The 25,456-nt window shown below is 46.9% G+C and overlaps 1 protein-coding gene across 1 annotated transcript in view; it reads left to right on the top strand.

Moving 5' to 3' along the window:
• NCAM1 (neural cell adhesion molecule 1) overlaps nt 1–25,456 on the top strand; it is a 387,986-nt gene that overhangs the window by 326,124 nt on the left and 36,406 nt on the right. Inside the window, exons 14-20 of the mRNA XM_042904392.1 lie at nt 7,538–7,680; nt 18,327–18,477; nt 18,812–18,996; nt 19,368–19,464; nt 19,774–19,944; nt 21,950–22,081; nt 23,200–23,214. Coding sequence (XP_042760326.1) covers nt 7,538–7,680; nt 18,327–18,477; nt 18,812–18,996; nt 19,368–19,464; nt 19,774–19,944; nt 21,950–22,081; nt 23,200–23,214 — 894 coding nt within the window. The remainder of the gene's footprint in view (nt 1–7,537; nt 7,681–18,326; nt 18,478–18,811; nt 18,997–19,367; nt 19,465–19,773; nt 19,945–21,949; nt 22,082–23,199; nt 23,215–25,456) is intronic.

The raw sequence follows: 25,456 nt of genomic DNA on the forward strand, positions 1-25,456 counted from the left end.
TGCCTCGGAATCTGTTCCAAGTGCAACCGCGTCTGCCAGCTGCCCCTCCTGAGCCCGACTCCGTGCCATCCGCCTCCTCCCCTGGTCAGTGAGACAGGCTCCCAGCTGGTCTCCCACACCCCACCAGTGCTCCCTTTCAGCCCCTCCCCACAGCAGCCAGAACGGCCTCAAGCGCCAATCCTTCCTTTAAGATTCTCCCATGGCTTCCCGTTACAACCGGAATGAAATCCAGACCAAACCTGAGCCGGCCCCTGCCTTCCGGGGCAGCCTCACCTTTCCTGCACTTTGCTCCTCACTCTCCAACCCCTCAGGCCCTCCTTCTGTGGCTCAGACACACCAAGCCTGTTCCTTGTCTTAGGGCCATTGCCCTCAATATTCCTTCCGCTTGGAGTGTCATTTCCCCAGATCTACTCTGAGCCGCCTTCTTCTCCTGCACCGTTCAGATCTCAGCTCAACCCACCTTCTCGATGAATCCTTCCTGCACTGCCTTGACTGACACACCACTAACACCCCACCCACCTCCATCGAGCCCTTCTGTTGATCTTACTGTACCTTCTTCACCATACTTATCAAACCTGAACTGGTCTCATTTACGTCTTTGCTTTGGGGGCTGAGTCGTACCTCCACTGGGGATGTAACCTCCAAGGTGGTAGAGTGCCAGCTCTTCTTTTCCTCTCCTGCTCTATCTCTGCCACTGCAAGCAGTGCCGGGCTCGTGAAGGCCCTTGGTGATATCAGTGATCCCCAGGCTGACTGCCTGTGTGTCTCCTTGTTTCTTTCCCTGGCCTGTGTGAAACAGTGCCATCAAAGTCATGAGAAGCATCCCTACATCTCTCCTCTCTCTGTCTTCATAAACTCAGTTAGCTTCCATTCATTTAGAGCTGAAATGTGTTTTGACCTGACCTTGGAAAAAGGATTTGTGGCAGAGAAATGCTTAGCCCAGTGGCTGTCAACACTGCTCATGTTTTTGGTCCACCGTAGATGGTGCTGCTAGATGCCAGATAGGCAGCTCTGGTTCATGGCGTCTCGCAGGTCACTACTGTGTGGGCCCAGGGAACCTGCCTGGGACCCACTTGTTTAGCCTGATTGAGAGAACCAATCCATGTTTGTAAACAAAGAGCTTTGAAACATCAAGTGCTTGTCTGCAATCAGACCTGCTAATCACAGGTGAATCCTATCTATTAATGACAATTGGGTTTAGAAATAGGTGATCAGTTTGGTTCATATCAACCGGATATACTGGAGAGTGAAAGCTAATAATGGTCTTGGAAAATATTCTTGATAGTTTTTTTCTCTAATTCTCTTCCCCAGTTATTCTCATTTCAAGTCTTTCCATGGTATAAAGACAGACGCCTTTGTTGATGTATTCCTTCATTTAACAAATATTTACTGAACGTCAGTGCTGCTGGATAGAGGGGCAACAGAGACAAGTCTGATGTCCCTCTGAGAGACACGAGGAGGGAGAGGAACACATAAGCATATAAACTATAATAGTGCCAGCCAACAACATTTGAGTGTCTGCTATTGGCCTAGCCATTGCCAAGGTTATGAGGATGAATAACGTGCTCTGTGTCTTTATCAATGGGCTCGTGGACTCACACTGATGACCAACACTGATATTTTTTTTCTTTTTTTTTTGAATTTTATTTTATTTTATTTTTTTAACATATGAAATTTATTGTCAAATTGGTTTCCATACAACACCCAGTGCTCATCCCAAAAGGTGCCCTCTTCAATGCCCATCACCTACCCTTCCCTCCCTCCCACCCCCCCATCAACCCTCAGTTTGTTCTCAGTTTTTAAGAGTCTCTTATGCTTTGGCTCTCTCCCACTCTAACCGCATTTTTTTTTCCTTCCCCTCCCCCATGGGTTTCTGTTAAGTTTCTCAGGATCCACCTAAGAGTGAAAACATACGGTATCTGTCTTTCTCTGTATGACTTATTTCACTTAGCATCACACTCTCCAGTTCCATCCACGTTGCTACAAAAGGCCAGATTTCATTCTTTCTCATTGCCATGTAGTACTCCATTGTGTATATAAACCACAATTTCTTTATGCATTCATCAGTTGATGGACATTTAGGCTCTTCCCATAATTTGGCTATTGTTGAGAGTGCTGCTATAAACATTGGGATACAAGTGCCCCTATGCATCAGTACTCCTGTATCTCTTGGGTAAATTCCTAGCAGTGCTATTGCTGGGTCATAGGGTAGGTCTATTTTTAATTTTTTGAGGCACCTCCACACTGTTTTCCAGAGCGGCTGCGCCAGTTTGCGTTCCCACCAACAGTGCAAGAGGGTTCCCATTTCTCCACATCCTCTCCAGCATCTATAGTCTCCTGATTTGTTCATTTTGGCCACTCTGACTGGCGTGAGGTGATATCTGAGTGTGGTTTTGATTTGTATTTCCCTGATGAGGAGCGACGTTGAGTATCTTTTCATGTGCCTGTTGGCCATCTGGATGTCTTCTTTAGAGAAGTGTCTGTTCATGTTTTCTGCCCATTTCTTCATTGGAGTATTTGTTTTTTGGGTGTGGAGTTTGGTGAGCTCTTTATAGATTTTGGATACTAGCCCTTTGTCCGATATGTCATTTGCAAATATCTTTTCCCATTCCGTTGGTTGCCTTTTAGTTTTGTTGATTGTTTCCTTTGCTGTGCAGAAGATTTTTATCTTCATGAGGTCCCAATAGTTCATTTTTGCTTTTAATTCCCTTGCCTTTGGGGATGTGTCAAGTAAGAAATTGCTGCGGCTGAGGTCGGAGAGGTCTTTTCCTGCTTTCTCCTCTAGTGTTTTGATGGTTTCCTGTCTCACATTCAGGTCCTTCATCCATTTTGAGTTTATTTTTGTGAATGGTGTAAGAAAGTGGTCTAGTTTCATTCTTCTGCGTGTTGCTGTCCAGCTCTCCCAGCACCATTTGTTAAAGAGACTGTCTTTTTTCCATTGGATATTCCCAACACTGGTATTTTTAATGACAGTCCATTGTAAGGACTTCATAATGGTGATGTGCATGGTGTTGCATAGAAAAAGAGGATGTGTGGTCCTGTGGGACAGAAGTCAGAGAGATTTTCACAAATGGTGTGCTATTTCACAAGCAAGGGCTTCCAGGGTGAAGCAGGGAGGGGGCATGGGCAAGGACCTCAGGCCACACACACACAGGCACAGAGGCAGGAAGGACTCGTGTTACGTTGAATGTGAGCTCCTTGTAGATGGGGACTGTGAACCCCCAGCTGCCAGGACAGTGCCTAGCAGATCTCAGGTGCCAGAATTTGCATAAATGAAGGAATAGCAGTTTATGTGAATGAAGCACATTGTATATGGCAGGGGGAGGAGTCCAGGAATGTGTACCCATCACTTGTCTTGGGAAATTCTTAGATATTAGCCCCAGGAGGTAGTAATAACACCCAACACGAAGCAAGTGCTTGTAGTATGTCAAGCACTGTGTGAAGTTGTGTCTATAAACTGACTCTTACTCCTCAGCACAACCCTGTGAGGTAGATCTCATTATTGTCCTTACTTTACCAATGAGGAAACTGAGCACAGAGAATTGAGTGACCTACCCAAGGAGCCAGGATTCAAACCCAGGCAGTTGGCTTTGAGGTCCCTACTACTCAAAGTTACTACTTTGGGAGTTACTACTCTGTGAAACTCAACTCAACACATACTGCCTCTGAATTGCAGATGGAATGACTCGGAATGCTGAAGTTAGTGGGCGCTCTGCCTTGCTCACCATGGGCAACATTGTTTCTCTGTAGAAGTACACTCCCTTCTAACTTGGCTGGTCAGGAACAGAGCTTGGCTTCTCTTCCAGGCCTCTCTGCTGCTGGCAGCTGCCCTGGGAAGGAGGCGTGGGTAGTAAGTCAGGAGCCTCATGGGGCCAATGTAGAGGAAAGAGCTGGAGGTCTGGGGAAGGAGGTAACCAGGCAGGGAATGTAGGATGCAGAAACTGAGGCGAGGCACCATTTGTCATTCTGCCCGCCTCTCTCACCACGCATCTCTCGTTCTGTGCCCCCCCCCCCCCCCACACACACACACACAGTTTCTTCCCCGAGATCGCACTGGGAGAACATATGTTAGTCCAGAAGAGTAAATAAACAAGAAGTGGCCAGACTGCAGAGACAGGTAAGCAAATCACTGGCTCCTAGGGACCCCATCCGAAATGGGAGTCCTCCTCTATGATATCCAGGGGAGGGTTTGCATTGCCTCTTTGGAGTAACCTGGTGCCTTGTGCACACACCCCTTCCCCTCTCCATTTCACATTCTTAACCTCCTCTTCTGCTTCCTTTGGCCTCCCTTGGTTTAGGGGATTGGTAGTAAGGCCAAGGTGGGGGGTGGCTAGTTAGGGCTCCATCCTTCTTTCCTCCATCCCTCTCCTTCCCCTTGGTTTGCCATGGGACCAGCACTAAGGAGAGAAATGAGGGAACAGGCTCCCCATTGGCAGCAGAGTCGGCAGCAGTGGGGCAGAAGAGCAAAGAACCAACAGCTTAGACAGTAGAGAAGCACGCAGAACTCCCCTGATTCCAGAAGGGAAGGCAATTAGTATGTATGGAGCATATCTAAATTAGACACTGCCGTAATTGTACCTTACTGACATCATTTTTTCCTAAGAAAGGGGCACGTTCTAGCATGCCTTGCCCTAGTTATCAGCCAGAAGCTCTTTTTACTAAGTAGTTACATCCTACCTGTCTTTAAATTTGGCAGTGAATTTCCATTGCTTTTCTCCCCATGGGCCCTTCTAAAAAAGTATTTTTGTCTCCTCATATTCCTATTATGCTCGCATGAATGCTCTTGAGGCCTCATGCTGCCGTGGGCTGAGGCCAGTTCACCAGTGGGTTCACTTCACTGACCCCTTAGGACCAAAACAGCCCTTGTGAGTTACCACACAGTATAAAGCCTGAAGGAAGGTGTGCCTGGTCATGCCCAGCCTCTCTGTTCAGACAAGCAGGGCCCCAGAACCCTCCTTGGGCTGGGGATGTAGGAGTCTGGATTGGAGTGGGAATAGACAAGACCACTCCTTAGTGGTGGGGTGCAGAGCCATGGGCATGCTGGAAGAGGAGAGCCAGTGTGCTTGGAAAACTCCCAAGGACAGGTGTTCTCACAGGGAGGTCCATGGGGAGATGTACAATGGGACAGTCTGAGGCATTAACTCCCATAGCAGCAGGTGGAATATAAAATGGGGATCCACAGTCAAGGGCCCACAACAGACATTAATTAAAATGATACAAGTACCATCTGAAGATAAAACCTGGAGCTATTCCTGTAGATCCTGGGTTGCAGAGGGAAATGACCCTGCATCTGTCCCCGTTGGCCTGATGATGCCCACTGTCCCAAGGTAGTTATGTAGAGAATCCCTTCTCCCACTCAAGGGTGTCCTGATTTGGACAGGAAATTATATTGGTATCCTATCTCCAAGGCAATATTCTAAGCCTTCAATTACTTCTCACAAGAGCCTTGCTTCTGTAGTGCAGAGAGGTTAAGTCATCAGTGAAAAGCTTGCCTTCCTTCCCAACAGCCCTCTGTAGACCATCTGAAATTAGCTATTGTTAATAATATTTTTAGTAAGAATACATTTTCCTTTTTTCTAAAGATGTGTACAGTGGACCTTTTGTAACCCACCAAACCAAACATTAATAGATGTTAACTATACCTTGTCTGTCTTCTGTTAACCTTTTGCTGCCAGGACCAAGTTCAGGGGGTCAGAAAAAGGCCAGCAAACACCGTCTCGGTCACAACATCCATCGAGCTTTCAAGAAGCCAAAATTCAGCCTTCCTATACTGCCTCCAGACTTCAAAACAACTGTCCAGTTCAGTGAATTCAGTCGTTAGGCTGAATTTTATTTATTTTTTAACACGCTTCAATCTGTGATTTTAACAGGGTAGAAATTCAGCTTTTATCTTTGTAAAACCTCCTGTCCAGCTACACTTAACACTTGGTCCATTCAATATGAGTTGTGACCACCTGGAAAATCCTATTTATCAAGATAGACACAAAACCTTCCAAGGGGAAAACCTCACTCAACTGGACTCCATCAATTCCAATTTGTGATCATTTGGCCACATTGGATTGAGATGTGCCTATGTGCTTGCCATCAAAAAAGGATTTGCCGAGCAGGCTGGTTAGTACAGATTAACTGTGGCAGAATATTTGATCTATAGGGGTAGTTTTATATAGAAGCAGATATTTGCTACAGAAAATGCACAGCCTTGCCAATGCTTTCTCTTTATTAAAGCAAAATTGAGCACCTCAACTTGTAGGATGTATATAGGCAGTAGTTCATTAACCTACTTGGGGGTACCGTATGAATGTGAATGTAAAGGAAATGCAGTTCTTTCCAAAATTATCCGTAAATTTGATTTATTTCTCTTTTGTTTGTATATCTAGCCTGGTCTTTCTCCTCCATTAGTGAAATAAGTTACATTTGTGTAGTGTTATCTTTTCTCTTCCATGGAAGGTTTAGCAATTTCGGAGTATAATTGTTTTAAATCAGGAAAAGTCAATTTTCTCTAATGTTTTAACATTTAACTCAGCTTTCGAATCCTTGTGTTTTCTTGCATTACCCAAAACATTTGGAAAATGAACCCATCTCATCTCCTTCCCATCCCAGCCCACCCCACAGCCCCTAACCCATCACTCGCCATATTTCCTTCCTGGAGTCAATGCGAACCCAACTCCCCCCTCCAGCAAGACGCTCAGAGTCATGTCAGCACCTTCTCATCCCCTCTTTTGTGTCTTGCCATGCCTCCTTTGCCCTCTGTTCCCTTGGCACTTCCTGTGAAACCTGCTCTAAGTACCTCTCTCAAAGCTGACCTTCCCCATCTGTCCCCCACCCCAGACCACCCAGTTCGGGACTGTATTAAGCCACATCTGGGGCACGGCCAGAGCTTCCAAATTGGTTTTCCCACCTCAAGGTTTCCTCCATTCTAAATCATCTTGAGTTTTTCTAGATTAACCTTCTTGAAGTACAAATGGCCATTTCATTCCTCTGATCAAACACCGCCAGTGGGCCTCCATCAGCCACCCAAGATCATTCAAAGCAAGTGTTTTAGCCAGGCAGTCATGATCCCTGTGCCTGGGACCAGCATCGCTTCCCCCTGCCGTGATGTACAAACACCAGCTCCTGCCACACTGCCCTCTTCCCATGTTCTCGCTTCTTTGCTTTCAGTCAAGCAGGTTTCTACACTTGGAATGACTGTCTCTATCCCAAAGTTCCATGTGTTGAAAGTCTCATGGCCCAGCCGGGACACTTTCCCCTCATGAAGGTTCCAGCCAGAGGAGCGATCTTCCTCTGCCCCGCACCTTCTCCACCCACTGCCCTTAGCACTCTTACTCTATGGGATCTTATTTCTCTGGCTATCACATCAATGTTGTTGTATGCCCATTTGCACACTCCTTGAGGATTCCATTCTTTATCTCCTACAACACCTGGAATAGGTTCTTAACACCTAGTAAGCACGTAACCTTCGTTGAATGGGTGCATGTTGTAACTTAAACCCAGAAAGCTCAAAGATCAGATAGACTCATTAACAAGTCTTGTCTTTTCAGCAAAACCCAAAATCACTTATGTAGAGAACCAGACTGCCATGGAACTAGAGGAACAAGTCACTCTTACCTGTGAAGCCTCAGGAGACCCCATTCCCTCTATCACCTGGAGGACTTCTACCCGAAACATCAGCAGCGAAGAAAAGGTATGATGTCCCCCAAGAGTTTCAGGGCCATGGGATGCAGGCTCCAAGCAGATTGTGTCTGCCCATGCCCCGTTCTCTTCGATGAGCCCAAAGATAGGATGCAGACACCAGAGGCCATGCCAGGTCCTGTGGCCTCCGTCCTCCAGCCTGCCTGGCTGTGGCCTCACCAGTGTCCCTTTACAGTGGAAGGACCACAGTTTCTTGCAAAGATTTGCAGGGTTGTGATATTAGTGGGCATGGTCAAGTTAGACGTTCTGGGGAGGAAGGGGGTAGTGATTTTGGATTATGGAGCTATGAGGTGCGAGGAAAAGCCAAGATCCTGGTGCCCCAGCTGTTCCTACCATCATCACAGGGGGCACCCAGGGAAGTGTCGCCCAGAAATAGCGGGGATCAGAATGAGCCCTATTAATTCTTTTCCTTGTGTTTTGTAGACTCATGCTGTACATGCACTATACGCACAAAAGCTTGGTTGCCTTTGTGTCTGCCTGTATTTTCGGTCACATTTGGATATCATTTTGTTCTGAAGGCAAAAATAATTAGCAGTTTCTACATGATGATTATTCCACTGGGTTCTACAGTACATTCACTGAGAGTTTAAGCACATGGCAGCGACCTTCTTGGTAAATTGAAATGACTGGGAAAATTTAGCTTTAAAGCATGTAGATTTATAGGCCCCCGGAAAGCTATCTTTATTATTGACAATATATAAAAATTTAGATAACCTTACGTCATTGCAGCTCTTTGCTGCTGAGTGGGCCAAAAGCAGGAGGAAGAAACAGCTTGGTTTCAGAGCAACTTAAAGCCTCTTATGGCACATCTCCAGTCTCCTCTCATATACCCTCTAGTAATGGGCTTCATTTTAGTTGGCCAAAATTTTGTCACCTATTCAGGAATAATGGCCTTAGCCTTAAAGAACATTTATAATGGATTGCTTATTGACCTGAATGTCAAAAATGATAGATCTTCACTCTTCTGCCTGCCTAAAGGAAATCCCTAGAGAGGGTAAACTAAAATAAAGTCAAAAAGAGATAGTGTGAAATGCCAGAGCCACGTTTGGGATTTGCATTTGAGGATCTGATTTCTGCCCTGTTAATAGAAAGCAAACTAAATCAAAAGGAATAGAAATTGCTGTTCCAAAAAGCCCATTATTTTTTTTGCAAGTTTTACCTCCACAGTTGAATTCCACTTAACAAAAACTCAAGGAACTGCTAAGTATTTTTGAGACTCACATATGCTGTTCGATATTGTGAAAACCAACCGGATTAGGAAATGTGGTGTTTACTTGGATACTTTCTTTATCAACATTGGAATTAAACCCTAAGCTCAGATTTCAGCTCCCATCGTGTGTGTTACATGGATTGAATGTACATTTCAGGGCTTAAACCACAGGGCTGCTGCTCACCAGATTTTTCTCTATCAGGCTTGTGAGTAGATTTGTCCAGAATGAACCAGTGTATATCGTTGACCTACAGTAAAGGACAGAAATAATATCTATCCCAGATGAATGATGCTTTTAAATTCAATGTCTTTTCTAGGAATAGCTCAACATCTAAGCTATACCAGAAGGGCCGTTAAGATTTGTGCCTACCCTAAGTTCTTTAATAGGTGGTCACTTCTGCCTTCTATCTGTGAATTCATTTTTACAGAAAGAGAACAAATAACCAGGCACTAATACACACTCATACTTACTAAGTAGTGAAACCAAAGGTATCCAACAGAGACCATCTCAGGCCAAGTAGGTACTGTATAATTCAGTTATCAGTGTAGATCACTGGTCTCAACCTGAGATAATTATGGAAGGCCAGCCACATATATTGCATTGTGGTTCCTTTTACTACATACAGACTGTCTTCAAGTCTACTTGACGTGACATTACTGGAGCATGAGTGAATCGATATTAGAACAAGTCCTCCAGACCAGCCAGTGAGATGACACCAGATTAACACACTTGCCTAAATGAACCCCTGCATATAAAAGTTGCCATTTCTATCAGTTATATATTGACATCAAAGAGGCTTGCTCTCTGTCCTACACTGAGGATAGCTTGTAATGAATAGAACGAAGATGGCCTATTACAGGTGCCGGTTGGACTCCAGGTAATAAATTTCACTTTTACCTGGCAGCGGCCCGTCATGTTCTCCTCCACCTGAAGGTGCATCGTATATAATCAGGTACCAAGATGATTAGAGTCACTGCAGCATAGAAGTGAGAGAAAACAGTTGGCTTTTTACAATCAGGCTGATACACTAAGCAGATAAAAATAGCCACTTGTGTCTAACCGCGGAGGCCAGGAAGTCTCCTGAGAATTAGACCGCGCAAAATGCTGGAATCATAGAAGGCAGGAAGGGAGGCCCTATTCCAGGTTGTCTAGTCTCACCTGGCACTCCCTTGCCAGCATATCTGCCAGAAAGCCCCATGGCCACTCCCTGAAGGGTGATGGCGACCGTCCTCTGCAAGACAGCTGGCCAGCACTGGTGATTGGGAAGGTCTGCTTCCTTGCCCTTTCCGCTCCGTCTTCCCACCTCTGCCACTCAGTGCCCTGTGTGAGGGCTCTTGGATTCTCCACTCTTCTTCCCTTAAACACACTCAGTGGTCTTCCTCATTTCTGGGGTCATGGGTTCCCCGCCTTGTGCTTTCTAGTGGTCCCAGTGGTCCCAGTCCAGTGACACTCCCCTGAAGTTTTATGGTGCCTAGTGTAACTAATGCAGTCTTCCGTGCAGCTCTGACTCCCTTGATCTGGACACCACCATGCAGTTAAAGTTGCATTGGCCCCTGCAGCGGTTTCCTCATTGTGTTGCCTCATGTGGAGCTTGGGGTCAACTAAAATTCTCAGCTCTTTTTTATCTGAACAGCATTTAAGCCACATAGCCCCTTATCCTGCTCTTATGCAATTGGTTGCTTCACCTCAAATGCAGAATATTATATTTATTTCTGCTAAAAGTTGTGTTTTGTTTATTGAAACCCCATGTTTCTCAGTGGTATCAGTGGCACTTTGGGAAGGCACTTCCTTCACTGGGATGGTCCTGTGCATGGCCAGAAACTCAGTACCAATAGCTCCCTTCCTTCTAGATGCCAGTAGCCACCTCTAATCACCTCGATTACCAAAAATGCCACCCATACAAACTCTTTCTGGCTTGAGAACCATTTCAGTCCATCCTTCTAACCAGGCAAGTGTGGCTTTTATCAGAACTGTCCTTAAAGGTCTGTAGGTCTAGGGCATTTCGAGCCTCAGGGGCCCCCCTGTTCTATTCACGTATTTTTAAAGTAATGAGGTCTAACACTCAGTGGTGACCCAACTTCCTTCACAAGGCCCAAAGGCAAGCAGTTCAGAAGCCTTCCCCATGCAGCTGTCATCCAGTATCTGTATTAGCTATTGGCTCCAACCTTGTTTGAACACTTACTTGAAATATCTTTGTCTAAGTCTCTGATAAAAATGTTGACTCGGACAAGGTCACGTGCAAAGTCCTTAGAGTGCTACCAGGGCCTTCCTTTGGGTCACTGGCTTGGAAGGCAGAGCATCCAATATCATGGTGCTCCTCATGATTTTGAGGACTTTTGTGGAAGGTTCAATGATTTCCTTTTTTTTTTTTATTTTTTTGAATGTTTATTTATTTTTGAGAGAGGCAGAGACAGAGTGTGAGTGGGGCAGGGGCAGAGAGAAAGGGAGATAGAACCCGAAGCAGGCTCCAGGCTCTGAACAAGCTGTCAGCACAGAGCCTGACGTGGGGCTGGGACTCACAATGGGGCTTGAACTCAAAAACTGTGAGATCATGACCTGAGCTGAAGTTGGATGCTTAACCAACTGAGCCACCCAGGTGCCCCTCAATGATTTCTTTAATAAAACTGGTTACAATATAAGCTAATTACAGCAACTTGGTCTTTTGATTCATTGCCAGTTAAGTCTAGTGTTTGTCTAGTATTACCCTTCTTAAGAGGAGAGAAAAGGCTTTCAACCATAGGCACAGAGTTAGTAACTTTCTAATGGAAAACTATGTTCCTCTTCATTAAAAAAAGAAGAAGAGAAAGAAGGGGTGGGGGAAACAAGCAAAAGCCAGTACACTGAGCCTGATTGTCAAAATCTATCTGATCGCATCTCTGGGTTCAGTCCAATCACTCCTTCAAGACCGATTACTATCAGTCTGCTAAGCTTCAGCTAGTTGAGTTGGTTTTGCTCAACAACTGATAACAGGTAGGCTACATTTGGGTCATTAAGATCGTTAGGGTAGATCACCTGTCTGAAAGTTAATCCATTTCTTAATCTCCATTATGTTGGCCCAAAACAAACAAATACAAACAAACAAAAAAAAAACCCTTGAAACAAACCATATTTGAACATCATAATGGGTCAGTTTGATCAATGTGTCTGGAGGACATTGTGATAATGCAGGTACAAAGAAAGTTTGCACATCCACATCATTTCATTGCTCATACTACCAAGACTCATTTTAAATATTGCCAGGTATGTGAGTGAGTGGGGCTAACTTCCAGGTACCATTTACATACTGAGCGAGACCTCTGGGTGATGATTTGCACAATCGGTCACTATCAGAACACGTTCTCTGTGTGCGTATTTGAACCTCTTATTTGAACATGCCTTTGAAATGACTGGTAAAGAAATGTATACGAAGCCTTAATATTTAAGGAAAAGAAGAGGGGCAAAGAGTTGAGTTCAGAACAGGTAGAAAAAAATGGAACTTCCTGAACCTCGAGTCTTTAGCTGACAGAGTATCCCACAAATCCCACAAATAAGAGAGACCTTTGAAATTCTGGATTCACTGAAAACTGGATCTTTCTGTCACCGGGGAGAATTCCTCATTAATGCAAACCAGGTGCCCACGTATAAACACTGGAAAAGGTGCCTATGATAAGCAGTTAGAGTCTGGCATATTCAGGGTGTGGGCAGAGGTATAGCAGGGTCTACTTTAGGCTAAGTGTAGGGATGCTTCACTGTACATATTCCTGCAGACTCGTATGTGAGGTAATAAAACGTGAATATTAAAAGGACCTGGAACTTAAAATTTCTGGAGCATGGCTAATCACATCCTAATTTGTCTTATGTGTGTATATTTGCACATCAGATTGTCTTAAAGTGAACTACACACCATCACCAAATTATCAGGGCCAAGGCATATCCTACCACTCCCATCGGGCACACAGGCATGTCGTCAGGCTAGTGGAGGCATTGTGTTACTAGCAACTACTTCTCAACGACACAAAACCCTAGTGATTTGGGAGAGGTACAAGAAGGATCAGATTTGAAAAACAAGTAACTCCATATGAGATAGCCCTTTAAAAAAGTCTTGATTCATGCAGCCCTGGCATGTGACAGACAAGCTTCTCATTGGCGGCCACATTTGACATGCTGGCACACCGACACATGGTGCATGGTCCTCTGTCCTCACTTTTTTCTTCATTCCAGCATCACGTGACATAATCCAACCTCTCCATCCTCATTTCTCACAAAAGCTCTCTGCATTTAGTGGACTCCTACTAAATGTTTGCTAACCATTTGCATCTCCTGGATTGCATTGCCTTGTCTATGGTATCTGTTCTCTCCTTTTTCCATCTGAACATCAGGGACAACCAGGCAGTCATGCCATTTAATAAAAAGAACAACTGCAGGTAGGATGTTTTTGAAACCCAGTATGAAAACGGAAAAACTCTAAGTGTAGGAGTTCCCCGAGTGCCAGATATAAAATATGCAGACGTGGGTAGGAAGACACCCAAACCTCTATGCTTCTGATCTGACTCCCTCCTCTGTTTGATGTCGATGGTGCACGCTTGAGCCTGCATGCCATCCGGGCATTCCTCTGCCCCTGAGAACTGACTGGAGCCTGCCTCAGCACTCAGAATTTGGTGTCCTGGAAGTTTCCTGATCAACAACTTTAAGCACTTCATACTTAACCACTCCTAATGTACCTCTCTGCTCCTTTTTTAGTTCCTTTTTAGAAAATATAAACGTGATTTTTAATAGGATGCATGCAATGAATTATAAAATGCATGAGCACAAAATGGCATTCGTATTTTTGTGATAAGCTAATAGAATCCAAAGGAGGAAACATACTCTATGAGTATCTCTAGACTTTATAGTCAGAACTAATAGCGACATGAAATAACTACGAGAAATATTCAAGATGTTCTGGAACAGGAGCAGTCTGCTGTGTCTGCTGGTACCCCTGTGTATGTCTACCAAAGATTAGGAAAGCCTTCTCCTTTGAATTATACATCTTAATGTGCATAAGGGGGTGGGGAAAGCTTACCATAAGCTAAACCCTAAATTCAGTTGGGTAATAAACACACCATTGAAAGTGAGCCTTGGAAAAAGTTCTGAGTTGAAAAGAAGCTGCATGTGCACGGAATGCAGTGTGATACATCAATTCTCTGAAGCAACATGTTGTAAAATTTTACTGCTTTCTTGTTGTGTTTTATATCTTGTTCTCTCCAGGCTTCGTGGACTCGACCGGAGAAGCAGGAGGTATAGCTTACCTGACCACTAGCCAGTCTTTAGTTTCGAAAGCATAGCAGTTTAACTCGCCATTACAGTTTAATAACCAGACATGCTAAACTAATTAGTCATCTAGTTAGATTAAAGAATAGGTCAATAGTGGTAGACGTTACTTGGCAATAGTGTCTTAGGATGAGCAAGCAAGCTGTGTTGGGAGTGGATGAACAAATCCTTATTACTTCTTAAAATTGGATCTTATTCTCTTGCTGGTGCTGGTAAAATCACCTCCAGGTAATTATACTTACAGAAATAAATCGCTCCAATTCCCAGGCCAGGCATTTTGAAATGATGAGATTTTTTTTTTTTTTTTTTTTTTTTTTTTTTGCCTCTCACCTGGTTGATGTGGCTTTGGGTCATAAAGTCACAGAGTTAGTGTCTAAAAACCCACTCAGCCCTTTCCAGCTCAACTCATCTTGTTGCTCGCTTTATTCTAGAATGATCGGTCCTGGTAAATGATCACATCCCATTTCATGTGACAGCAATGCAGATGACATCTCTCCTTGGTTTCCCCAAATTGCTAAGCATACCTATGTTACTTTCATAGAGAATTAAATTTATGAGGTTTGCATGGTTTGGCACAAATGGTTTTAGAAGTCATTAGCGTTTAGCCTTTGAGATTTCTCTGACTGCTTCCTTCCATTTGGGTAATGTGGGACCTTGTTTGAAAACTAAAGCTAAATATTAATCTTTAGATTTTAATGTTACACACTCAAGACCCTAGTTACAATCAGGCCTGTCTTTCTTTCAGTGATTCGTGTAAGTGAAAGATAGCAAGATAAAAACTAGTATACTTTAGATGAGGTTCAAGGGTCGAATCCATAAATATTTTTTAAAAAATAGCTTTTGTCTCTTCTCCAGAGGAAACTTTGATATTTTAATACTACAAATGTCGAATATGGCAATCCTATACACTGTGTTTTAATTAGGTAACTCTTTCCTCTTAGTTTTCAGAAATGATAATTATTCGGAACACATAACTCATGTGTTCAGATCGTGGCTGTAAATATTTAATGCTGTTTAGTATTGAAGAGTTGACTGCCCATCCCCGGGCACTGATCCTAGTTTCTACACATGAACACACTGCCGTGATCAAATCCAGTGTACAATAAGCTGTCTTTGTTTCCTACCTTCTTCCATGTCATGGGGGACCATAGTCAGGTGCTCGTCTCGCTGAAATGCCTCCCTCCTGTGGCACAGGGATCACTTAGTGCTGTCCCAGCCTGGCTGTTTTATTGCCCGAAAGTCACAGACCCATTGGGATTGGGGACAGGAGAGAAGAGGGGTTAATTATCAGCCACTCCTCAGTAACTACAGATCTCATTCTATTTGACCTTCTACATCTTCCCCTGTCATTCTGATTTAGACCTGGCTGGAGGGGGACGTGAGATTTATCAGGGAGCGTTAAGGGAGGTTAAGAGAATTATTATTATAAGTGGAAATCCTAGGTTTACTCCCTGGAAAGCAGACAACTCACTTCCGTTTTCCAGAAGTATCCTTATCTTGAGTATCTCACTTTGGACATAATTGACTTTCAAGTGAGTGCCACCCCTGGGGCTCAGAATTTCCTCCTGTTTGTCTCATTCAGAGATGAAGACCATAAGTCCAGATGAGCTCCAAAGAAGGTTACTGGGTTATGGCCAGTTTCGTTCTGTAAGCTCTGAGAATTAGCACTTTTACCTAGAAGAAGGGACACAAAAATGTTCTGATGAGAAGAATAGTTGTGATGGCCCTTCATGCTGTTTTTGCAAAACAGGGTTTTCTTGTCACAGGTGTTTTTCCCTTCTTGCCCAGAGATCATCTGCTTCCTCTGCAAGCCTGGACTTTATCAGCATGACTCCTGGTCTGGATGGCTTGTGGGTAGCAGTCCCTGACTTTGTCCCTGTGTGAGAGTCAAACATTTCAGAGGGAAACAGTCTAATTGCACTGGAGTCTATCTGCTTCCCCTTGGAGGGAGAACTGGGCATCTGGCAAATTCCCATTATCAATCCTGTCACGAGCCACTGCAAAATAAGAATTCTCTGTAGAGGGCTGTCTACTGGTCTGTTGACAACATTAAAGGAGAAAATTTTTCCAGAGAAATTTAGAACACATAGAAGGGGGGAAGAGTATAGCTGTCAATGAAACCACTTCCCAAGCTTCTCTTCAACCTTTTTCTAGAATATTCTGAGTAAAGACTGCTCATGCCCTGTTTCATTGTGATTTGTTACTGTCCTACTCTTAGTTCCGCGACTCTCTTCTCATCTTTTGCTGCAATATTTCTTCTATTGTGGAAATATTCTCTTGACTTCCCAAAGATCCGGTCAGTTTTCCATGTTTGTGGGTGCTGGGCCCAGGACAAGCTGTGCCTCTATGACAAACAGTCATTGCTCAGCCACTGGCTGGTATCACTAGCAGCTGAACCTGTGTTCTCACTGATACAACCAAAAGGGTGGGGCGGGGCAGGGCGGGGTGGACCTCAAATCCTTTCTGCCTTTGTCCTGCTCTGTTGGGGACAGACAGAAGTGACAAGCAGATCAGGTCAGCTCCTTAGAGATACTTACTGGTGTGGCTTCATGCTTTCGATGACACTAGATCTGCTGGGTTAAAATTTATATGGCTCATGGGAGTCACCACTCGGGAATATTGGGACAACCCTGTCAGCCCACAAGATAGGGGGGTCCGAGGACCCAGTATCTTCAGCAAACCGGATGTCTCAAGGCTTACTAGCCAAGTGCTCCACATCTGTCTGTTGTCATCTCTCACTAATGTGTGGCATCTCCTCAACCACTTAGCCTGGCAGACTTATGGTTCAGGTGGAGTTGAGAGCTATGGGCATCTGGGCATTCCTCTGAGAGTGGGGTGGCCCTCGCAGAGGTAGGCAGTGATGATTTTGTTCAGCACTCTGCCTCCTTGCCGGCAGTGGTATTCCAACTTCCAGATATGAGAACCTCAGTGGGGCTTAAATGCCTGAGAAGGATTAGGTCCATTAGTGATGGGCAGATCTGTGGAGACTGCCCCACACACAAGGCCAATGGGACCTTCCTTTTGAGCTGCCTAAACTGGCTGCTGTATGACATTGCAGTTCTGAGTCCCAGGCTTCCAAACCAGCATGTCAAAAGAATCTGAAGCAGGTGTTCGATTCCCTAAAGGCTCAACCCCATGGATGACAGATGCCATATGCAGAACACTCACCTGTCCATGTCCACAGAATAGCATATGCTGGAGATAAGAGTGTAGCCCAGCCTATGAAGAGCAAGACTCCTTCTTCAGATGACCAACTTTCTTGAGGATTTGAACTTGGGCAACATGCCCAGACTAGGCCAGCAACCATTTTAGAGTGTCAAGGCAAAGGCCCCTTGGAAATATTACAGTACCCATTGCCTAGGGGTCATATGCTTATTCCCTTTTTGACCAGCCACTGTAATTCCAGAGACTCAGGAAGCCAACTGTGGTCTTAGGGGCTAGAAAATGGTGGTGAGTGTGGTGTCATGGATCCCAGATCTGCCTGAGACTCTGTGCCACTGTCCCTGGAGAGAAGACCCAGCTACCCCTCACTTCCACTCACCAGCTCCTGATCATTGAGTTGTCGGACTTTCTCTCGAATGAAATTATTTTACTTTTAAGCATTCAGGAAAGTGAGGCATCTGTAGAAATATAGGTTTCTTGCATAATTTCTTGCAGTTGGCACATTCGGATTTCCCATTATGTGTGCCTGCACTGTGGAACTGGCAGACGGGCAGACTCCTGGGAGGAAAGCATAGGGGTGCAGGTTTCCCAGAATCCCATGGAGCAAGGCTGCTGCTGCTGGAGTATCTGCTAGCCAGGACTTTCACTTCCATTTAAGACATGCCACACAGGGTTGTCTTGGGGGGGCGGGTGGTGGCGGCAGGGAACCTTGGTTGTCCTTGCCCCAAATCAACCTTGGCACAGAGTCCAGACTGCCTGACATAAACTTGAGTCCCATTTTCTATTTTGGATACACTCAGGTTCCCGTGGTGCTCTCCAGAGCCTCCCACACTACCAGGTACCTAAAGTGAAAGTTAGGCATTGGCACGATTTGGGGAGAGGATGTGAGACTGGTCCCAGACGAGGGGTGGCCCGGTCTCCTGCCCCGCCCCCCTCCCTGCCTCAGATTCTGACGCTCTCCCTTCCCTCCTGGCAGACTCTGGATGGGCACATGGTGGTGCGCAGCCATGCCCGCGTGTCGTCTCTGACCCTGAAGAGCATCCAGTACACAGACGCCGGAGAATACATCTGCACTGCCAGCAACACCATCGGCCAGGACTCCCAGTCCATGTACCTCGAAGTGCAATGTGAGCAGTGACTGGAAAAATGAGGGGAGGGGGCCGTGTGGGGTCAGGGTGAAAGGGGAGGACAGCAGCCAGGACCTGAGCTGCACCCTGCCCTGGGCCCTTCCAGACCTCTGTCCCCACGTTGTCCCTCCCACCGCCCCAGGCTTCTTACAAGCCCACGGGCGCTTCCGTCTTCCCACGCAGCTCCCAGGACTGCTACACCAGCCTGGGCTTGACCGTGTCCTGGCACTGGGTCTGCTTCAGGGCACACACACCCTGCCAGGGCCCGGAGACAGGGTGCACGGGGCTCCTTGGTGGTGGTGGTCTTCCTGATGGGCGTTGCCGTTCCTTGCAGATGCCCCGAAGCTGCAGGGCCCTGTGGCTGTCTACACGTGGGAGGGGAACCAGGTGAACATCACGTGCGAGGTATTTGCCTACCCCAGCGCCACAATTTCATGGTTCCGGGATGGCCAGCTGCTGCCAAGCTCCAATTACAGCAATATCAAGATCTACAACACCCCCTCGGCCAGCTACCTGGAGGTGAGTCGGGGCGGGGACAGGGGAGGGTGGAGAAGGCACAATCTGACTATGGATAGATAGGCTGCCCTCTGCAGCTAAAATCTTCTCTCTTGCTTCTCCCACGTGTCCTGACCAGGGGAGCCATCGGCTACAGAAGAAACTGAGTCTCAGCCCTGCTCCCCTCTCTCTCCCTGGGACTAGGTCACAGCCTGGGAGGCCGAACGTGCCTCTCACTAGCCCCTTGGCGATTCTCTCTGATTTAAGGCTGGGCTGGAGCTAATGGTTCATGCTTTACTTGTTCTGTTCCTTACAAATTAATTCAGTAAACAAAGATCTGAATCAGTGACCATTCTGTGGGACACTTGTAACCCACAAGTTCCTCCTTTCCAAAGGTGACCCCAGACTCTGAAAATGACTTCGGAAATTACAACTGTACTGCAGTGAACCGCATTGGACAGGAGTCTTTGGAATTCATCCTTGTCCAAGCAGGTGAGCACCCCTGATGGCTGTACCAGCCTTGTCTTTGCTGGCCTAGTCCATGCCCTTCGGTGACGCTAAGAGAGCAAAAGAAGAGAGGGCCAGGGTAGCCAAAGACAGAGGGTCAGGAAGCAAGGAGCCTATGGAGGTTCAAGGGTGTGGGCACGGCGCATGTTGGGAGGGAATGATGGGCTGGGGAACGGGAGACGGGTGACAAGATTCCCAAGAATGAGTACAAACGAGAGACATGCTTTGTGACCGGGAGTCACGTCCTGGACCTAATCGGGCTCACCTGGGTCTCCATATGTGCCCTCCCCACAGACACCCCATCTTCACCGTCCATCGACCAGGTGGAGCCGTACTCTAGCACAGCACAGGTGCAGTTTGATGAACCAGAGGCCACAGGTGGTGTGCCCATCCTCAAATACAAGGCCGAGTGGAGAGCAGTGGGCGAAGAAGTGTGGCATTTCAAGTGGTACGATGCCAAGGAGGGTAAGTGGGAAGAGTCGGCGTTTCCTTTCGAACGATGGGTTTCTCGGTGCTGGGCAGACGCTCACCCCTGGTGCCGGGCCCCTGACTGCACACCCGGGTAGAATGGCACATCGCTCTCACCTGCCGAGGAAGCCAGATGCCACAGCCTGCCATCCGTCCGTGTTCCTTTGCTGCAGCACCATCCCTGTCCCTCTGGAATTCGGGCACGGTCACATCTCCTCTGGAAGTGTTGGCCTTCTGTCCCCTGGTACGTCAGAACCTGCTTCTCAGGACGCGCTAAGACGAGGCCATCTCAAGCACGCTCCAAGCAGAAGCCCTACTTAGGTGCTAAGCACAACTGGATGAGTCCAGACCGCCCCTGCCCTGCACCTGTGGGTGATCCGGGCTGGGGGTTCTGTGCCGTCACCCATCCATCTTGCTTGGTGTACTCAGGGGCTGCCCTGTAATGATGGTATTAACCACACAACAAATTGCCAGAGAGACAAGTCTGCTCTTCAATTCATCCTGTGATAGATTTCCAAACTAAAATTTTAAAAATGACCCTTGGATGCCTACCGTTTGAAGATTTTGAGCCTGGACTATTTTGCCCTGAAGACCGAGTATACAACCGTGTGTAACTCTCCCTGCGGGGTTTCTACGCCAGTGAAATACTTTTTGTTTCCATAGAAAGTTTTTTTTTTTTAATTTTTTTTTTTTTTTTAACGTTCTATTTTATTTTTGAGACAGAGAGAGACAGAGCATGAATGGGGGAGGGTCAGAGAGAGGGAGACACAGAATTGAAACAGGCTCCGGGCTCTGAGCTGTCAGCACAGGGGCCCGATGCGGGGCTCGAACTCACGGACCGCGAGATCGTGACCTGAGCCGAAGTCGGCGCTCAACCAACTGAGCCACCCAGGCGCCCCTGTTTCCATAGAAAGTTTTAATCCCGGTCCGGTATGTGGTAACAAGGGTGGCTGCCTCCCGGCCCTTTTTACTGAGAATTTATTTCACCAGGTAGCCTCCATCACTCCTTCAGCTTTTGGGGGGTGGGGAACCTGAGGAGTTTCTGGGCTGTCCATTTGGAGCCAGAAGAAAACGATCTCTTTACCTCGCTAACTTCCCTCTGAAACCTCCCACCAGCTCTATGGCAAGTCGACCCCATGTGAAAGTCCAACTGGCTTTGTTTTCTTTTTTTGGTCATTGCTACAAGCTGGATTCCACCCTCCCCTGCTATATATATACGTATATATATATATATATACATACGTATATATATACATACGTATATATATACGTATATATATACATACGTATGTATATATATATATATATATATATATATATATATATTCAAATATAATCAACATTCCGATTCTATTTTTGTTGTGGTGAAATATGTGGAATGTGAAATTTACCATTTTAGCCATGTTTAAGTGTGAAGTTCAGTGGCATTAGGTACCATCACGTTATTGTGCAACCATCCCCACCGTCCGTCTCCAGAACTTTCTCATAATCCTAAACTCAGTGCCCGTTAAACACTAGCTCCCCATTCCCACCTCCCTCCAGCCCCAGCAACCACCATTCTACTTCCTGTCTCTGTGTAGTTGACTATTCTAACTACTACAGATGAATGGAACATGTCCTTCTGTGTCCGGCTTACTTAGCCTGATGTCATCAAGGTCCACCTACATTGTAGCACGTGTCCGAGTGAGTTTCATTCCGTGTTAAAGCTGCCTGAAACTCCACTGTATCAGTACCACACCGTGTGCGTCCACTCGTCCACTGATGGACACTTGGGTTGTTTCCTCTCTTTGGCAATTGTGAACAGCGCTACTCTGAACATGGGTGGGCAAGTATCTGTTCCACTTCCTGCTTTCAATTCTTTCGTGATATACCCAGACGTAGATCACATGGAAATGCTATGTTTAATTTCTTGAGGACCTGCCATGCTGCGTTCCACAGCGGCTGCGCCATTTTACTAATGGGCTTTCCACCCTTTGTGATCCTTCTCATATTCTCGCAACAGCCAACATGGAGGGCATTGTCACCATCGTGGGCCTGAAGCCGGAGACGACGTACGCGGTGCGGCTGGCGGCCCTCAACGGCAAGGGGCTGGGGGAGATCAGCACAGCCTCTGAGTTCAAGACGCAGCCAGTCCGTAAGTAAAAGCAGCTGCCCTGCCTCTTCCCCATCCCCACCCTCTTCTCCTCAGGGGCAGAGGGGACCCTGAGCTGCCCCATCCATGGTTTGGATGACAGCTTTTGTCTTCCAGCTTCCTCTGCTCCAGGAGGTCCCACGTCCTAGTTCCTTGGCCCTCAGTGATGGCTGATGCCCAGCCCCTTCGGTTCTCTTCCCCAAAGTGCCTGGTGACACTGTCACAGTAGCGGGTCCCTCCTGTTAGAATAACAGCCAGGGAGGAAGCCCCTGACACGTTGTAAAGGGAGCGGGCAGAGACGCAGAGGCATGTTGTGGAGGGATTTGGGAGACACTGCTTTTGGACACAGGTCACAAAGGCCCTAAAGCACCCCGTGACTTGAAGGAAGAGGGTAAAGGCAACGATGGTTCGTGTCATTAGGCGTGGGATTTTTGCCACAGCAGAGAGATGACGTTACGGAAATGCAGGGGCTGCTGTGCGATGTATGTGCAGGAGCAAGAGCCCAGCAGTGCACGAGGGAAAAGGGTGGCTGAGGCCCCTGACTCTTCTGCTCCTCCTCCCTCCCGCCAGGAGCGCGCGTCAGGGTCTCCCTCCCTTGGGGCCTCTTTCCAGAGAGGCGCTTCTTCCTGATCCATTCAGGATGGCACCGCTTTCCTCCATCATTCCCTTTTCCCTCACCTCTGCCTGCCTCGCTTTCCCTGCTGTCCCACAGAAGGCCAGGCTCTGCTGATGTCCCTCCATAGCCCCAAACCTCTGGGAGGACCGTGCATCCTCCCAGCTATAGCAGGTGCAGCACAGCCCGACTCCTTGAGCGGTCACAGGGATCCCTGGGTCCTCTCTCATTCCTGGGATGAAAAGCCACGCAGGGCAATCCCTTGCTTCCTTCTCTTTGAAGCCAGAGGCCGGCAAGCAGTCCCCCTACCTTTTCCAGAAGCAGGCCTGTCTCATCTTCTTTCTGCAGGAACTGCTTCTTTCTGGATTTGAAATAACATGATAATTTGAATTTCCAATTCCGTGTGCTGTCCTGAGTCTATTCATTTCTTTTACATCTTTTTTTTTTCCCCCTTGGGTCTGTCTCTTGTCTTTTCTTATCGTCTGTGTTCCATCCATGGGAAATGCAGACAGCCCTCTTCCACGTAAGTGCCTCTTCATACCTCATTATCTGTTCCTATAGTGTTAACATCTGCTAGTCCTAGTTCTTAATTTAGTTCTGGTCCCTTTTTCGTCCCCTAGGCTGAAGTAGATGATGCTGTCCGGGCCCTAACCACACTGACCTTGGTCTAGTTGTGCTCCTGTTAATGTCTGTAGGTTCCTCCAAGAGGCTAACACTCGTCCGTTGTAGAGCATGCAATTTCTGTGTCCTTCGAAATTGTGTTGATTGATTAATTTCTGTGTGTGATGACTCCCCGTGGCAATGCCGCTGCGCACCAAGCTAAGCAAGGTGGGTCTGCAGGCGGTCTCTGAGTAACACGCGAGAGCACCGCCTCACCTCCTGCCAGGATGCCAGAGAAGTGACCGCAGCCACACCAGGGATTCAGAATCCCTTCACAGGGAAAAGCAGCTGAAAGGACTTGCGCTTTTGCTTTGAGGAGATAAAAGACTTGAGCTCGTAGTGCCTCCCCTTTCTGTCTGTGGCAGCTGGGGGGCTCTAGGAGGCCCAAGCAGCAGCCGCAGCTGTAAAGGGTAACATGAGCTTTGGCCCCCAAGTCGCAGGTAGGTGCTGCAGGCAGCTGCTGGGGTTAAATCCCCACTTGCAGTCAGTTGTGTTCTTTAGAGGGAGGTTATTTGCAGTGTGCATTTCCACATTTCCACGTTTGGAAAAGACTGACCAGCTCCTTAGTGTCTTCACTGCCAAGCTAATAGGGAGGGGAGTTCTCCGTGGGAAGGACACGTAAGCTGTAAATAGTGAACATAAGGAGCAAGGGCTACAGAAGCCCGCCCCCTCCACGGTGGCGGGGGCGAGGGCGGGGGCAGGGGTCTGATCTTGGGCTATAAGATGCCCCCGAAGCCTCACTCCCGCTGACGCTTGCCCCTTGCTTCCTAGGCTGAGTTCAGTGTTACCCAGAGAGACTCACAAGAAAAGGTATTCGGAAAACTGCACACTCTTTTCATAAAAAGCTCCTAGCTCCTGAAAGGCACTCAGGGAAGCTTATCTTTTTAAAATTTATTCAGAAATATTGCAGCCACAGCAGAAACTAAGTAGCTCAGTGTAGGCGTTCGGAGATTTTCAGCAAGTGTTGAATCCATGATCTCAGCAGACTTGGTTCCTGAATGAACCGGTTCTGGAAAGAGTCAGGATTGGGGATTGGAGTGGTCAGGTTAAGAGTGACAGCTGTCAGCTCCCGTTGGCACCCAGCCCCCGAGGAAACTCAGAAGGGGCAGCTCTGAAGGTGAGAGCACTTGCTCCTGGATCTTTACTCTCAGTTTGGGCTTCTACTCTTCCGAATTTTGACCAGTAAATGAATGTGGCTTGGGTACATCATTGACAGGAAGGCTGGGATGAGGCCTCCTTTTGAGCTGCTTACTAGTACTTGGGGTTTGAGTACCGAATCAGAGTAACTGGGTCTTAGAGTTCAAAGCCTGTAAGTGATTTTCATTCATTGCCAGCTCAGCCCTTGTAAAGGTAAAGAATTTCTTAAACAGATGCTATGTTTTAAAAGTCGGTGTTTAATTTAAAAAAAGAGAGAGACCTCTAGACCTCATTGTTTGTTATCTGCTGGTAGGAAAGTGGGTAATTAACCCAGATTCCAAGAGGCCCTTTGGAAAATGGTGTGGTCAGCTGTCCATTCCAAGTAGGTCATGAACGATCCGGCAGCAGGCATTGCTAGAGGCATGCAAAGTCCGTTTTCTCAATTATCTAATAAGTTATGGCCTAAAGAATTACAAAAAAAAATCAAACTCCTCTTAGATAAGAAGAGTCGTGGCCCAGCCTTAGCGTTGAGTGCCTTTGTCAAGAACTTGAACTGGATAAGAGGCCGCGTACATGTGAGAACATCATACGCTCACTACAGTTGGTTACTGTGGTATTTCCTGTACCCTCATGACCCTCCTAGAGGGGCTGAAGGGAGGGCCTGGCCCCAGGGGTACCCAGACCCATCCTGAAGAAGAATACGGTTGGAAGGGCGACTCCAGCCTCTAGCATGCCCATGGCAAAACCCACTGACTGACTGCTACTGGCAAGTGAGGGCACGTTCCAGGAAGGACTTCTCCGAGTTCTCCCTCCCTCAGAAGGCACAAAGCTTGTGTGACATCAGCCACAAATTGAGCTGCATGCTTACACCAAGCCCAAGAACCAGCAGGATTGGTTCCTGACACCGGCTCGTCTCGCCTATCGGCAGTGCTTTCCCCTCCTGTCATGTTGGGGTGCACGTGGACAGC

This window comes from Panthera leo, chromosome D1 (assembly GCF_018350215.1).
Source record: "Panthera leo isolate Ple1 chromosome D1, P.leo_Ple1_pat1.1, whole genome shotgun sequence".
NCBI classification, from domain to species: domain Eukaryota; kingdom Metazoa; phylum Chordata; class Mammalia; order Carnivora; family Felidae; genus Panthera; species Panthera leo.